The sequence below is a fragment of the Chrysemys picta genome, chromosome 16 (genome assembly GCF_011386835.1).
Source record: "Chrysemys picta bellii isolate R12L10 chromosome 16, ASM1138683v2, whole genome shotgun sequence".
NCBI classification, from domain to species: domain Eukaryota; kingdom Metazoa; phylum Chordata; order Testudines; family Emydidae; genus Chrysemys; species Chrysemys picta.
The window spans coordinates 8,949,544-8,964,810 of record NC_088806.1 but is presented as its reverse complement, the minus strand read 5'-3'; the positions used below and the strand labels follow the sequence as shown (position 1 = coordinate 8,964,810).

Below are 15,267 nucleotides of genomic sequence, written 5' to 3'. Positions count from 1 at the left end.
CAGTCACATGGTTTCTTCTGCAGCAGGGCATCCTTTCCTGGAAGAGCAGTGTGGTATTTCCTGGGCAGAGGCAGCCTGATGCATACTCTGCAAGCCATCTGCAAGATTCAAACTTTACTCCTGGGTGCAGAATCTCCTTAGGAGTGAAACCTACTCAAGGAACCTTCTTGGATTGTCACTGCTTGGTTAACCACTCAGCCACCACACCAATGCTCAGAGAGAGTGCCAAGCCCTACTGCTATGCGGGGCTGGGGTTGGGTCATACACATTCAGACTATACACTCCCCCAGCTCCAAACCACTGCTGATTTCCCATTTAGGACATTAGCCTTTACTGACAAGGTTTGTCTGTGTTCTTTCTTTTAGCTCACGTTGCTAGTTAGAAGGATCAGTATTGATTTTTTCCCAAAAAATACACAACCCCCTAAACCTGCTTTTAGCAATCAGAATAATTTAGTGTCACCTTATTTTTGCCTGTCCAGTACAAAAGAAGAGGCTTTTGTGGGTTTCCTGACTCAGAGGATGAAAATGAACGTGTGTCAGTCCGTTCTGCAGTGGATCGTTATCGAACGGAACCCGTCATTGGCATTGGTAGTGTAGACACAGCCTCAGACTCGGTGCTTGCGAGTGGGGAAGTGTTGCCTCTAGAGGCACCCAGGGGTGGTGTGGAATTGTCCCAGGTCACTGGGTGGGGGCTTGAGCAGGTTCTGTGTTGTTGAAAAAGAACCCGAGATATTGAACCCGGCCTGTGTTGCTGCCCACTCCAACTGGCTGAAGGGTCACAGAAAGAAGCAGGGGGGGAGGGGAGGAGCACCATGAATTTCTGCAACTATTCAGTGAGCAGGGGCCTGGCAGGAAGGAAATACCTGTGCAAGCCCCCTTGGCAAAGAGGGGATCTGTGATGTCCTCTGCACTGGAGATACAGGCCAGGATGGGGCAGTAAATGGAGAGGGGCAGATTTGGGAGTTGGGAACCCTCTCCCCAGGTATTTCCCCTGCAGGCCTTTTTCAGTGTCTCTCTCTCCTCTTTCCCTGTCTAACCCAGCGGTTCTCAAACTTTTTGAACTGATGACCCATTTCACAAAGCAAGCATCTGAGTGTGACCCCCCCCTTGTCAATTCAAAACACATTTTTTATATTTAACATTATTTAAAATGCTTAATTTATAACCCGGTTCTTTAAAATTAATTTAACTTTTCTCACCACTTTTAAATAAGCCTAAAATACACTTTGATTGAATTATTGTTAAAAGCAGAATTTTAAAAAAAATACTGTTTAATACTGGAGCTGTGAAGACATTTGTCAATATCACTTTTCTCAGCAGACTTTGCGCTCCATTGCCACCCTCACTTCTGTGCTGCTGTCGCTGCCTGCAGAGCTGGGGGCTTGTGACCTCCACATAATAACCTCGCAGCCCCCCCCCCCGGGGCTGTAACCCCCAGTCTGAGAACTCCTGGGCTGCCCCCTTCCCCCTCTGGCTGGGACACTTGATCCCTTGTCCCGTTTCCCGGGGGGCACGTGCTCTCCTGGAGCTGGATCGGCCCCTCCTGAGGGGAGCCAGAGGGGGGGGGGGGGCGGCGAGCGCTGCAGCCCGGGTGGGTTTTGCAGGGCACAGGAAGGGGCTGGAGCAGCTGGGAGCGGTGGGTGCCGGGAGGAAGGAGGCAGGAGCCGGGAGAACAAAGAACCGAGAGCAGCAGACCCCGGGCAGCTCCTGAGAGACCCGACGCTTGTGACCTGGGAGCTGAACAGTTGCTGCTTCCCCAGCGGAGTCTGTGCTGGGGAGAGCCCGTCATTAACCCCTCCGTGCCCGGCCGGGGGGGGACCTTCTCCGGCTAGAAATCGCCCCGGACTCTGCTGACGGCAACTCCCGAGCTGAGACTCCAGGTGACTGAGACTCTGGGGCTGGGCAGGTGACTGACTCTGCACAGTGTCGTCCCCCCCCATCTCTGCTCCCCGGGTATCCGGGAGCTCAGAGCTGCTGCCATAAAGGCCAGAAGGGATCATGGTCAGCAAGGCTGACCTGCTTCACCAAACCCTTCAATTTCTCCCCTGGCTCTCTATTCTGTCCAGTAACTTGTGTGGATAAAGCAGGTCTTCCTGACTGGTACCCCCTTCCCCGCATGTGCAGAGCGGGGCCAGTCACGGAAAAGAGAGCCCCCAAGAATGGGATGGTGACCACAGTTCCCATCCAGGGGGGTAGGGTGCTAGGAAAGAGGAGGACAAATGGGACGGTGACAGATTTCCAGATCTCTAACCCACTCAGGCAAACTCACTGCAGCATCCCTGCACAGAGTCACCTGTGAACAAGATGAGGAGCAAAGAGAGGAAAAACCAGCCCCTGACTCTCCCTGTTCCCCTGCTGCAGGAGTGAGCTGCCCTGGGGACAGTGTCAGGAGGAATCCCCCCAAAGGGGCTATTTTGGTTCTGGTCTATTCCAGTGTTTAATTCACAGTCTGTTGGTGGGAGGGTTTGAAAATGTCTCGATGGGTTTAGTCCTGGTTGGCGGAGTGGGGGTGGGTGGTGGGGGGAGGACAGGGGCAAGGTCTGTGCTGCACTATGGGGATTGAGCATGTTCCCAGCATGGCAGAATCTGCAATCTGTGTCTGCAGGGAAAGGGCCTGGGGGAATCGTGATGTGAAATGAACTAAAGCCTGTTCTGAAACCTCCACAACTGCCCTTCTCGCCCTGCCAGGCTGCAGAATGATGCCCATGTCTCGCTCCAGCTCATCCCAGCCTCCCATGGGACAGGGAAGAGAAATGGTCACAGTGGAGCTAGCTCAGGTAGGGGTTATTGGGGGGTTGCTGGTGGGTTCCTGCTGGAGGGAGAGGGGCAGTAAATACTGACAAGGTGGCAACTTCTGGGGAGTTAGGGCTGGAGGGGGCAGGGAATACTCTGAGTGAAGAAAGGGAGGGGGACAGAGTGTGACAAACCTGCTGGGACTTGTCTAACGTGGGCCTAGCTCCACGGAACAAATGCTTGGTTGTTGGGGGAGAAAATTCCCTAATTTGTGAAACAGGAAACAGAGAAACCAACTCTCTGGGCAGGGCGGGGAAAACTGACCAGATTTCCAGTGCTGAACCCTCAGCCTGCTAGCCAGAGGCTGGTGTGACATGGAAAGGGGGCACCCACCAGGGAGGTGTAGGGAAGATGTCCCGCCCCTCACATCCAGCTGCTGGCAGTGGGGAGGGTGTTAGGATTCCTACCATGAGGCTGTGCCTGGACCCTACTGGGGGCTCCATCTCCTGTATCAGTCTCTGGGTAGAAGGTGTGTGATGGATCTGCTGGGAGAGACAAGGGGCTCTCTCTTTGTCCCCTTACCCTGATGCCTCCTGGCTGCTCTCAGCAGTGTGGGGATAGGACTTTGCTGACTGTCTCTCTCTCAGAGCATCCATTTGATTGGCTCCTTTCCCCCGTGAATAGTGGGGTTGTGATTGGGGCAGCAGGTTCTGAGTTGGGGGGCTCTTGCTCTTTCAGGGGCTGGTGACCTTCGAGGAGGTGGCTGTGTATTTCACCAGGGAAGAGTGGGCTCTGCTGGACCCCACTCAGAGAGCTCTCTACAGAGCCGTCATGCAGGAGAACTGTCAGAATGTGACCTCACTGGGTAAGGATTCCTGTCACCTCAGTTCTTGGAAGGGGAAATGAAGAGATAAGGTTCATGCCACCCCCACAATGCCATCTCTGCTCTGCCCTGTTTCAGCATCATCCCGACATGCCAGTGACACACATACTAGCCCTCTCTCCTCCACTGTTACAGAACGCTCTGGGAACAGAGCCGTATAGCAGAAAGGCTAACAACTTCTCTTTGCTAAGATAATATTCGGGTTCATCTCTGTCATAGCAAACAGAAGCTTCCTCCCCTGGCCTGCACTCCAGTACTGAACCTCCTGCACGCAACCCATCTGAGACTTGCAAAGTGTTACCACCCCTTTGCCCTCAACCTGAGTTTTCCTTTTCAGTCACTGCCTTCACTTACCCCTCACTAAGCCTCACAGATCACTAGAACCAGAGTGCTGACAATCCCCATGGCAAGAACACACCCTTGGGCACCTTTACTGACAAAGCCTGCAAAACTCAAAATGGAAATGAGGCAGAATTGGCCTTCCCAGTTTCACATGCACCTCTCTTCATAGCACAGTCACTGCTCTGCCAAGCTGCTCCAACCAATCCCTCCATCATCCAGTTACAGCTTCAGCTGACCCGTGCACACAGCTGGAGGGCATGCGGATAAATGCTGGGATTCCCATCTGTGAACACAACACAAACAATGGCACATTCTCTTAGTCTTTCCTTGTATTGATTATAGGTTCATAGATTTTAAGGCCAGATGTGACTATTAGGCCATCTACTTTGATGTCCTTTATACCACAGACCATAGAATTCATCCCGTTACTGCAGCGTTGAGCTGAGTACCTGAATTCCTGTGGCAGTTTGTTAACCTTTGCACTGCCCACACAGAACCAATATCAGTGGTTCTTGCCAGCTGCAGGGTTAAGGGTTGGAGGCAAAGTTAAGGTTGCATTGGAGGGGTGGCGTTTATATTAACTTATCATTTCCTGTTTGTGGAGGTTTAAGTTTAGTCACCGTCCATACTGTGCAAGGCAGGAGGCAGCACTGGGCAATCTTAACTGTGTTAATGTAGCTTATGAGCATTTAGTTTCCTGTTTTAAAAAATGGCTGCTTTTGCCACTCTAGCTGTGTCTATAATTGAGCTTTTGCCAGCAGAGCTATGTTGGATGGTGTGCGTGTGTGCGCATGCGTGTGTGCACTTTTTCACAGCCTTAAACAACAGAGCTGGACTGGCAAAGCTTTTAAGAGCTACCTTAGACCTACCTAACTAGTTCCTCAACAGGCACCTGACAGGCCATCTTTAGGTGAACTAATATGTGCTACCTGGTCTGTGGGATCCCAGTAAAACATTAGACACGCTGTGTCCTCTGCCAGGTGGCATCAAGAGGTCCATGATGAGTCACATCCTCCTCCTTCTCCAATCGCTGCCTTAGAGTGTCCTTAGAATGATCCTGCTCACCCCCATTGCAACCTTCTGTTTGGGTTCCACAGAGCTCCGTCCTTAGTCCCCTTCTTTTCTTCCTCTGCACCTTATTTCTGGGTAATCTCATCCGCACACACACATTCAACTACCATCTCTATGCTCCTAACTCACAGTTCTACCTCTCTGCTCCTGACCTGTCTCCTTCTGTCCCAACTGAAATCTCAGCCTCTCTCTGTCTCTCTCTCTCTCTCATCTCCTCATCGATGTCCAGCCATCAGCTAAAGCTCAACAACTGAAGCAAAGCTCTTACTATTTCCCCCAAACCCTCCCCCCACCTTATTTCTCTACCATCGCAAACAGCACCATTGTCCTGCCTGTCACTGAGGCCCATAACTGTGCAATACCTTTGTCATGGAGCTCCCTCTAGGGCACTGGTTCCCAAACTGGGGGGCATGAAGAAATTCCCAGAGGGACGCAAGGCTGCCCGGTCCTTGAGCTGCCGGCCAGGGAGGCTAGCCCCCAGCCCCTCTCCTCCTGTCCATCCTCCCCCACAGCCATGCAAGCAGCGCAGCTTGTGCCTGCCCACCTCCCAGGCTTTCCAATAAGCCAGTCCTGCCCCTCTGAGTGGCCTGGTAAGGGAGCAGGGGGAGGGGGAGTTGGATATGGGGCAGGAGGTCCTGGGGGGGCAGTTGGGGGACAGGGAGCGGGGGGGTTGGATAGGCGTGGGAGTTCCGGGGGGGGGCTGTTAGGGGGAAGGGGTGTGGATAGGGGTCGGGGCAGTCAGGAGACAGGGAGCAGGGGGGGTTGGATAGGGGGTGGGGTCCCGGATGGGGCGGTCGGGAACAAGGATTGAGGGAGTTGGTAAAGGACAGGTGGGGGGGCGTGAGGGTTTCTCAAAAATTAAAAAGGGGGTGTGATGCCAAAAAGTTTGGGAACCACTGCTCTAGGGCCTCCTATCTAGGCTGTGCCTACACCTTGCATTTTTTTTTGTGTAACTTCCCTAACATCTGGCCTTTCCTATCCATCCGTGCAGCTAGAGCTCTTGTCATCCTCTCCTGTCTCAGTTGCTCCAACATTCTTTTCTCTTACCTCACCTTGCACATCTCCATTCAGAAGGAAAACGCTACCTCCTCGTCCTCGAACATGACCTATGAGAGAAGGTTGAAAGAACTTGGTATGTTTAGTCTTGAGAAAAGAGTGAGGGGAGACCTAAGAACAGTCTTCAAATGTGTCAAAGGTTATTATAAGAGGACAGTGATTAATTGTTCGTCATGTCCACTGAAGGTAGGAGGAGAAGTAATTGGCTTGATCTGCTGCACTGGAGTTTGAGGGTGGGTAATACAAAAAACTTTCCAGGTATAAGGATAGAGAAGTACTGGAATAGATTACAAAGAGAGGTTGTGGAATCCTTGTCACAGGAGGGTTTTAAGAACAGGTCAGATGAACTTATGGCATACTTATACCTGATCCTGCCACAGGGCTACGGGAATGGAGTTGACGACCTCTTGAGGTCCTTCCAGCCCTATATTTGAAGATTTTATGATTCATTGCCTTAGCCCTTCGCTTTGATCACGTCTCCCGGCGGAGAATGTGGACCATTTTTGCGGATCGGCTGCGGGTACAAATTTTGTACCGAGAGCCCTGAAAATCTGCAGATATCCATGGACCATTTTTGTGGATCACGGATTGGATGAGGATACAAATTTTGTATCCATGCAGGGCTCTACCTGTCTTACTTCTGTCTATACCTACAACTTAAATCTATTTAGTACACAATGATTACATTTGAAATAACATATGAGATGACCATAACAATGATCAATGAATGATAAAATTAACTAATTGGCTCCATGAACCACGGAGACTCTTCCTTTTCCATCCCCACCTGCAAGAGCCGCAGTCTCTCTTCCCTGCATGCTCTTTGGATCTTCGAATTTGTCCCTCCCGAAGTCACATGGCCTGATTCTTATTTTTCACATTCTCCTTTGGCAGAAGAAATAGTCTGTGGCTCCTGAACGACACCATCTAATTTGCCAGCTTTCTCCACACACAGTGTTTTTTATACTCCCTCCCTTTACACCTGACTCACTAGATTCCCTAATGCCGCAGTATGTGCTTTCCTGACATCTAATGCTGCTTAGATCCTGCAAGAAGCAGTGCCAGGGAGACTTGCCCTCTGTCTGGAATCTTCACTTTCTGGGACATGCAGTTCCATTCTCTGTGTTTTAGGAGCCTCTTTGATAATGAGTGTCTGGCTGTGTGTGTTCCCAGCAAAGGTGGGAATAGTTAAATCCCTCATAAGCTGAGTGTTCTGCACCTTTGAGCACCTGGGGAGCTGGCCCTGAGATTTTATTGGTTTTAAATGGACTGGGGTTAAATTAACAGAATTTTTTTTAATGAAAAATAGCCTATGAATTCACCTGACGTCGCTTGTTTTCTTTCCCTTGAGCAGGGCTTCCAGTTTCCAAACCCTATGTGATCTCCCAGCTGGAAGGAGGGGAAGAGCCGTGGGTCCCGGATCTCCAGGGTTCAGAGGAAAGTGAGATCCTGAGAAGTCCCTGCACAAGTGAGGAAACATTAAACCAACCCAGACACTGTAAATGCCTGAGAGAAACAGCTGGGATTCCCCACAAAGACTTTGTGAGCTCAGAATAGTCCCCAGAAGATCTCACTCCTGGCTTCCTTCTGATTGTGATTGACACCTTGGCAGCAGCTCCCTCCTTTCCTACTGAGTGTTTGGATGGGATGTGGACAGGGCCGGCCTTTGGGAAAATGGCACCCTGGGTGAACTTGTATTTTGGTGCCCCTGGCCCCCATGGGCGTGGCACCCTCCCATTGCCCCTGGCCCCTATGGGCTCCCCACCCTTCCTTCCCCCCTAACCCCTGCACTATGCCCACTTCACCCCAAATGCCTGCTCCCATCCTGCACCTCTAATCCCTACACCCCCTTTATTCCTAACTTCTGCCCCCTACTGCACACCAACCCCTGCCCCTCCTGTGCCCCTAACTGCTGCACTGTGCCCCTTCACCCCAACTCCTGCCCCTCCCTCCTGTGCCTCAATCCATGCAACTCTTCACTGCTACGCCCTGAACCTCCCTCCTGTGCCCCTAACCCCTGCACTGTGCATGCCTCCTCATCCCAATCCCTGTCCACCTACTGCACCCCAACACCTGCCCCCTCCTGAGCACCTAACCTCTGCACTGTGCCCCTTCACACCAACCCCTGCATCCCCCTCCTGCACTCACGTGGGGAACCTGACCTGGATGCACAAAGAAGCTGGCATTGCTGCTCGCTCCCCCACTGGACTGCTGCTCCTCTGTCTCACAGAGCCCTGGGGGGCTGGGAATGGGGAGCAAGGAGCGATATCAGTGCTTCCTATATCCAGGTCACTTTCCCTGTGGGCTGTGTAAGGGGAGGGCAGGAGAGCAGCAGCTCCTGGTGCCTCAGCACAACCCAGGTGGGGAAGTGACCTGGATGTAGGGAGCCCTGGTGTGTATGTTGGGGGGATGGTGTGAAGGAGTGTGTGTGTGTGTGTGTGTGTGTGTGTGTGTGTCTTAAAGGGTGTGTGTGAAGGAGTGTGTGTGTGTGTTGAGGGGAGGGTATGAAGGGGAGTGTGTGTGTGCCTGAGTGAGTGAGCTCACTGTCTCTTTAAGAAAGCTCTCAGGGTCAGGAGCCTGAACTAGGCTTGTTCAGACACAAGCAGCTGCCAGCAGCTCTGGCCCCAGAGAGGCAGCAGCACACACAGATTCCCCCTGTCCCGTCACCCCAGCGTAGTGGAAATCGGGTACACGGGTGGGTGGGAGGGGGACACCCCACCATCAATCAGCCCCCACCCCCCCAGAGCAGTCAGGAGGATGCTCCCAGTCTGGAGTGGCCCTGGGTGACTGCATGGATGGGCGGAGGCATGCGGGGAGAGGAACAGCAGCAGCTGCACACGTGGAGCAGGGCGGAGGAGGGGCATCCCTGCTCCGGAGCAGTCACCTGGCTTTGACGTCTGGTCATCCAATGGCCCCCTGCAGCTCGGGTCTCTCCCCCTCCCCCACGCTGCTGGTCGCCTTCCTGCCATGCCGCCTCCATCAGCCCAGCAAACCTCTCATCAGCAGGTCAGGTGGGAATCCAAACTCTGTGCATGGCACCCCCTTGGGCAGGCCACCCGTATGGCCCACCCTAAAGGCCAGCCCTGGATGTGGAGCAGAATTGATTCCCCACTGTCCCGTATGGGGAAGAGTTTGGGGGAATTCAGTCCCTGATTTTTATTTTCTGTCTCTTCAGCACTTACTTGGGTTTGCTCTCTGCTTTTCCATCCCTAATTCTGAGATTTCTCTTCTATTCTAGCAGGTGATGGGGTGGTGAGGGAGAACAAGGAGCAGAATCCTCACTGGGAAGATGCTGAGCTAGTAGAACCGCATGGAGCATTACTGCAAAGATCCAAAGGGAATGTGTCCAGGCGCCATGAGCCGAGAAAAGCTGGTGAAAATTACCACAGACCAGACAGAGAGCAGGGAAACCAGTCAGAGGAGAAAGTGGATGAACCCATTAATTATCAGGAAACTCACAAGGACCTCAAGGAAACTACATCCCAGGAGAAAATCCTCATGGAAAAGAGAGAGTATACATGCAGTGAGTGTGGGAAAAACTTCAATTACCGCTCAGCCCTTATTCGACATGAAATAATCCACACGAAAGAGAGACCCTATGAATGCTGTGAGTGTGGGAAAAGCTTCAATCATACCTCAGCCCTTATTAGACATCAGCGAATACACAGAGGAGACAGACCCTATGAATGCTGTGAATGCGGGAAAAGCTTCACTCAGAGCTCAGACCTTTCTACCCATCAGAGAATCCATACGGGGGAGAGACCCTATGAATGCAGTGAGTGCGGGAAAAGCTTCAACCATAGCTCAGCCCTTCTCTCTCATCAGAGAATCCACACAGGAGAGCGACCCTACAAATGCTGCGAGTGCGGGAAAAGCTTCACTCAGAGATCAGCCCTTATCTCTCATCAGAGAATCCACACGGGAGAGCGGCCCTATGAATGCTGTGAGTGTGGGAAAAGCTTCACTCGAAGTTCAAACCTTACTACGCATCAGAGGATCCACACAGGAGAGAGACCCTATGAATGCAGTGAGTGCGGGAAAAGTTTCACTGACATCTCCTCCCATATCTCTCATCAGAGAGTCCACACGGGAGAGAAACCCTATGAATGCTGTGAGTGTGGGAAAAGCTTCTCTCAGAGCTCAACCCTTATTACACATCACAGAATCCATACACAACAGAGACCCTATGAATGCTGTGAGTGTGGGAAAAGCTTCACTCAAAGCTCAGGCCTTATCTATCATCAGAGAATCCATAGAGGAGATAAACTTCATAAAAACCTTCTCTAGAGCTGTTAGAAGACTTTTTTTCTTTAATTCTTTTGACAGTTCCCAGGTAGTGACCATTAAGGCTGTTTGCATCTTTTGCACACTGTAGTCCCTCAGCTCCCACACATGAGTTGCCCACTTTTGAAGGCTGCCCTTCTTTGGGGTGGATCCTGTGGTCCTTTCTATCAACTCCATTGTCCTGTGCGTCATGGGAGTGTGTGTCCTTTCTACCAGGAATGTCCATCACCCCAGGTGGGGGAGAAAGGGGGTGTCTTCAACCAGCTACATTGAGATAAAATCTACCTGGGCCTCATCTCTGTGGTTTCCATGGAGTTAGCTAGCTTGAGTTTGCTTTCCTGATGTAAAAAGACAGCTATTCTTGCAGTAAAGACATGGGCCATGGAAAGTGGATGGGGTTATCTAGCACAGTTCCTCCTGATCTGACCTAACCACCACCACATTTCCTCATCTACACCGACCTGGAGATTCACATTTATACTCTTCCTCCAGTGAAAAGTTATTGTTCAAGTCGTCAAGTTCCTCTCTGAGGACAAATTGTCTCATTCCCAGTTCTCACATTACCCTGGATCGTGCGGAACAGTAATTATTTTGTTGACTATTTTTCTCATTTAAAATATATTCAAATGTAATGAAGAGCTGGAGCAATGTCAGGGAAGTAAGTGTCATTTCAGGCTCTGTGACACTGGAAGGAGGTGGGGTGACTCAGAGATTCCCTCCTTCCCCATCACACCAGAACTGTTACCTTGTATCTGAGCCATGCAGAGTTCACCCCCTTCATATTCCTTCACTTCCCAAATTGTCCGGTGAGGTCGTGTTCTTGGCTGTCCGTGCTTGGGAATGGTGTGTGGATGTCTTTGCAGATACTTTAAGGCTCCCGTCTGTATGTTCTGGGGACAGTTGCTCACCTTCAGTGGAACGTTCCTGAAATTGGCCTCCATCACCCTGTGGTACATTGATCTCCATGCGGACAGGGCCAAAGGGAGGGCTTGCTGCTGTGGCCACTTTGACTGTGAGGGAGGCCACTGCTCTGGCTTAAACCATCCTGCGAGCACCTTCCACCTAGCCACCCAATGAAAAGCCCTGGCTGGGATGAGTTAGTTGGTGTTGGTCCTGCTTTGAACAGGGGGACAAGGGACATGGGTTCCAAAACCCAGTGAAAAAAGAGAGGCTGGAGACAAATATTTGTATTTGAGTGTATGATCCCCTTTGAGGGCTTGAAATACCAATTGTATCTTCTTCTTTCTCTACTGTGGATGCTATTAAGAGTCTAGTTACAGACTGCTCAGCTGAATTCACTTTGGGCTAATGGTGTACTACCACTGAGTTTCCCTTACTACAAGCTGAAACCACTGAGTGCTGTGGAAGAATGTGAAGATATATTACTGGTAGAGCAGTTTGTGGAATGACTGGAGTGGAGCAGTTCCTGGAGTGGCTTGGGGTGAAAGCTGCAGCAGAATCCCATGGAGAGGCAGGGCAGTTGGTCTTGGACCACGTAAGGTACCTCTTAACACTGCTGTGTGCTCCGCCCCGAGGCTGGGAGGTAAAACTCTACAGATAAACTTTTGAACTCAGGAGCTGCACTGACTAGGGACAGAGACTTTTGGGTTGTTGGACTTTGGGTGATTTTTGGGTTGCTGGTCTTAAGACCCTGAGGGGAAAAGGATACTGCCAAACTTACTTGGGGGGGGGGTCTTTTGCTCATGGTTTGTGTTATGAATCCTGTTTGTGATGTTTCCCCAACATAATGCCACATTGTTTCCCTCCTTTATTAAAAGGATTTTGCTACACTCAGACGCTGTGCTTGTGAGAGGGGAAGTATTGCCTTTTAGAGGGGGGTGGTATGTAATTGTCTCAGGTCACTGGGTGGGGGCTCGAGATGGTTTTGCATTGGGTTATTGAAACGGAACCCCTAGATACTGAACCCAACCCTTGTTGCTTCCAACTCAGATGGGCAGAAGGGTTATACAGGCTTTTCAGGTACAGGGAGACTAGTGAAGGCTGCATAGCCTGTTGACATTGTGCTTCATTCCCCAGAGGGGATCAGTCCTGGGATCCTGGCAGTCAGTCTCTCTTAGGAGTGGGAAAGTCGACCATGGGACGCACGTTGACAAAAGAGTGCAAGGCCATTAATTGCATTCTATTCTGAAAGACCATGATTCTGGGCAACGTGCGTGACATTGCAGATGGCTTTGCACAAATGGGCTTCCCTAACTGCGGTGGGTGAAAGATGGCACACTGTCACGGAGTATTGGGGAACTCAGGGCCCTGCACCCCCGGCTTCCTGCGATTCACCATGACTCTCAGCCAGCCAGTAAAGCAGAAGGTTTATTTGGATGACAGGAATACAGTCCAAGACAGGTCTTGCAGGCACAGACAACAGGACCCCCTCAGTTAAGTCCAGCTTGGGGTCCCAGGGCATTCCAGCCCACCCCCCTTCGGGGGGGGGGGTCAGAGCCATCTCTGTCTCCCAGCCATCTCTCCAGCTCGCTTCCAGCACCCTGCCTTCAGCGACCCCTCCCACCAACCTTTGTTCAGTTTCCCGGGCTCAGGAGTCACCTGGCCTTCAACCCCTTCCTGGGTTCTCATGTTACACACTCAGGAATGCGCCCCCGGGCAGATCCCATCCGCCAATGCAGACTATCCCAGCACACTCCCCTGTCAGCATTCACAGACCACAGTGAGAACAGGCCCAGTTCGTCACACACACATATTCCAATTCTGGCACCAGACCACCTAGCCACCAAGTATATTAATCACAAGGGGTATTTTTCTATGGTTCTCCAGGCACTTGTGGATCACTGTGGGCATTTCACGGACATTAACGCAGGCTGGTCCGGTAAGGTGCATGACACATGCATCTTTCAGAACACTAGCCTGTTCAGGGAGCTGCAAGCAGGGACTTTCTTCCCGGACCAGAAGATCACCGTAGGGGAAGTCGAAATACCCATTGTGATCCTGAGAGACCCTGCCTACCCCTTAATGCCATGGCTTAAGAAGCCATACATGGGGCACCTTGACAGCAGCAAGGAGCGGTTCAACAACAGGCTGAGCAAGTGCAGAATGACTGTGGAATATGCTTTTGGCCATTTAAAGACCCGCTTGTGCTGCCTATATGGAAGGCTGGACATGGCCGATGACAATATTCCTATCCTTATAGTCACATGTTGTATGCTCCATAATATTTGTGAAGGGAAAGGTGAAAGCTTCACTCAGCACCTGGAGGCTGAATTTGAACAGCCAGAGACAAGTACTATTAGAGGGGCACAGCATGGGGACATAAGGATCAGGGATACCTTGAGGCAGCAATTTGAAGCTGAAAGCCACTAATATTTGCTGCTATGCACCGCAGTGCAGTGCTTGTAATGCTAGGAGGTGATTGTGATTGGTGCAGATGATGCACTATGAAGGTTTAAGAAACTTACCTGTTGCCTTGCAGCGCTCTATTTGCTTTCATTTAATGGAATGAAGATTGCTTTCAAACCAAAACTATTCTTTTATTAAAAAGCAACCACTGGAGGAGAGAGACAAACAAACACACACCCACACACACATCAGCACTGTAGGGGATGAGGGAAGGGAGGGTCCCCTGAGGAGGTGAGGTCCCGGGACGGTTAAAGATTTGTGTATGTCCAGGTATCATATGCAACCTTATCTTTTGGATTACAGTGCAGTGGGTACTGTACTTCAGCAGGAATGAACTGCAGAGGGATGGGTGTTGAGTGCACTAGGTACTGGCCGTCCACAGGGCTGGACTGCGATCGGGCAGGAGTGGAATGCAGAGGGTACAGACTGGAGCCAAGAAGTTGATAAGAGTGTGTTGGCAGTGACTGGGGACACATGGAAAAGAGGTTTGCGACAGTGGCCGCAGGGAAGGGCACATGCAGCGCTGCTTGGTTTAAGTGCTAGTAGTGCCTGGAGAGTGTCAGCTTGGCACTTCATAACTCCTGCTTTCTGCAACCCTCCTGCCCCCAACAACTTGCTTCAGTGATTCCCCAAATCAAAGCCACTAGCCAGCTGTGAGTGGCTAGACTCCTCCAGGGTACAGAAGAAAAGACGGTTACTCACCGTTGTAACTGTTGTTCTTCGAGATGTGTTGCTCATATCCATTCCAATTAGGGTGTGCACGCGCTGCGTGCACGATCGTCGGAGAATTTTCTACCCTAGCAACACCGGCGGGTCGGCTGTGGAGCCCCCTAGAGTGGCGCCTTCATGGCGCTGAATATATACCCCAGCCGACCCGGCGCCCCCTCAGTTCCTTCTTGCCGGCTACTCCGACAGTGGGGAAGGGGGGCGGGTTTGGAATGGATATGAGCAACACATCTCGAAGAACAACAGTTACAACGGTGAGTAACCGTCTTTTCTTCTTCGAGTGTTTGCTCATATCGATTCCAATTAGGTGACTCCCAAGCCCAACTTAGGTGGTGGGGTCGGAGTGAGACATTGCTGTGTGCAAAACCGCTGATCCGAATGCAGCATCATCCCTGGACTGCTGCACTAGTGCATAGTGAGCTGTAAATGTGTGGACTGATGACCAAACTGCCGCTCTACAAATGTCCTGGATCGGAACTTGCGCCAGGAAAGCAGTCGAGGAAGCTTGGGCCCTCGTGGAGTGAGCGGTGAGGTGCGGTGTTGAGACACCTGCCAGGTCATAGCAAGTCCGGATGCAAGACGTAATCCAGGAGGATAGGCGTTGTGAGGAGACCGGTAAGCCTTTCATTCGGTCGGCCACTGCAACGAAGAGTTGCGTCGTCTTTCTAAAGTGCCTTGTGCGGTCAATATAGAAAGCCAGGGCCCTGCGTACGTCCAGAGAATGCAAACGTTGATCCTGGCGAGTAGCATGTGGTTTAGGATGAAAGACCGGGAGAAATATATCTTGATTGATATGGAATGGAG

The 15,267-nt window shown here is 51.4% G+C and overlaps 1 protein-coding gene across 6 annotated transcripts; it reads left to right on the top strand.

The window, feature by feature from the left end:
- The first annotated feature begins 1,602 nt into the window (after window positions 1-1,602).
- Window positions 1,603-12,165, top strand: LOC101944002 (zinc finger protein 34-like). 6 transcript variants are annotated; one of them, XM_042846312.2, is made up of 5 exons: window positions 1,603-1,882; window positions 2,691-2,779; window positions 3,474-3,600; window positions 7,442-7,555; window positions 9,329-12,165. In XM_042846312.2, exons 2-5 carry the CDS (start codon window positions 2,699-2,701, stop codon window positions 10,372-10,374), a joined length of 1,368 nt encoding a protein of 455 aa, XP_042702246.2. In that variant the 5' UTR covers window positions 1,603-1,882; window positions 2,691-2,698; the 3' UTR covers window positions 10,375-12,165. The 6 variants fall into 6 exon arrangements, with proteins under 6 accessions (XP_042702246.2, XP_042702243.2, XP_065426066.1 ...); XM_042846309.2 differs by having other exon boundaries at window positions 1,604-1,882; window positions 7,442-7,585; XM_065569994.1 differs by having other exon boundaries at window positions 1,604-1,882; window positions 2,608-2,779; window positions 7,442-7,585; window positions 9,326-12,165.
- Window positions 12,166-15,267: the final 3,102 nt, after the last annotated feature.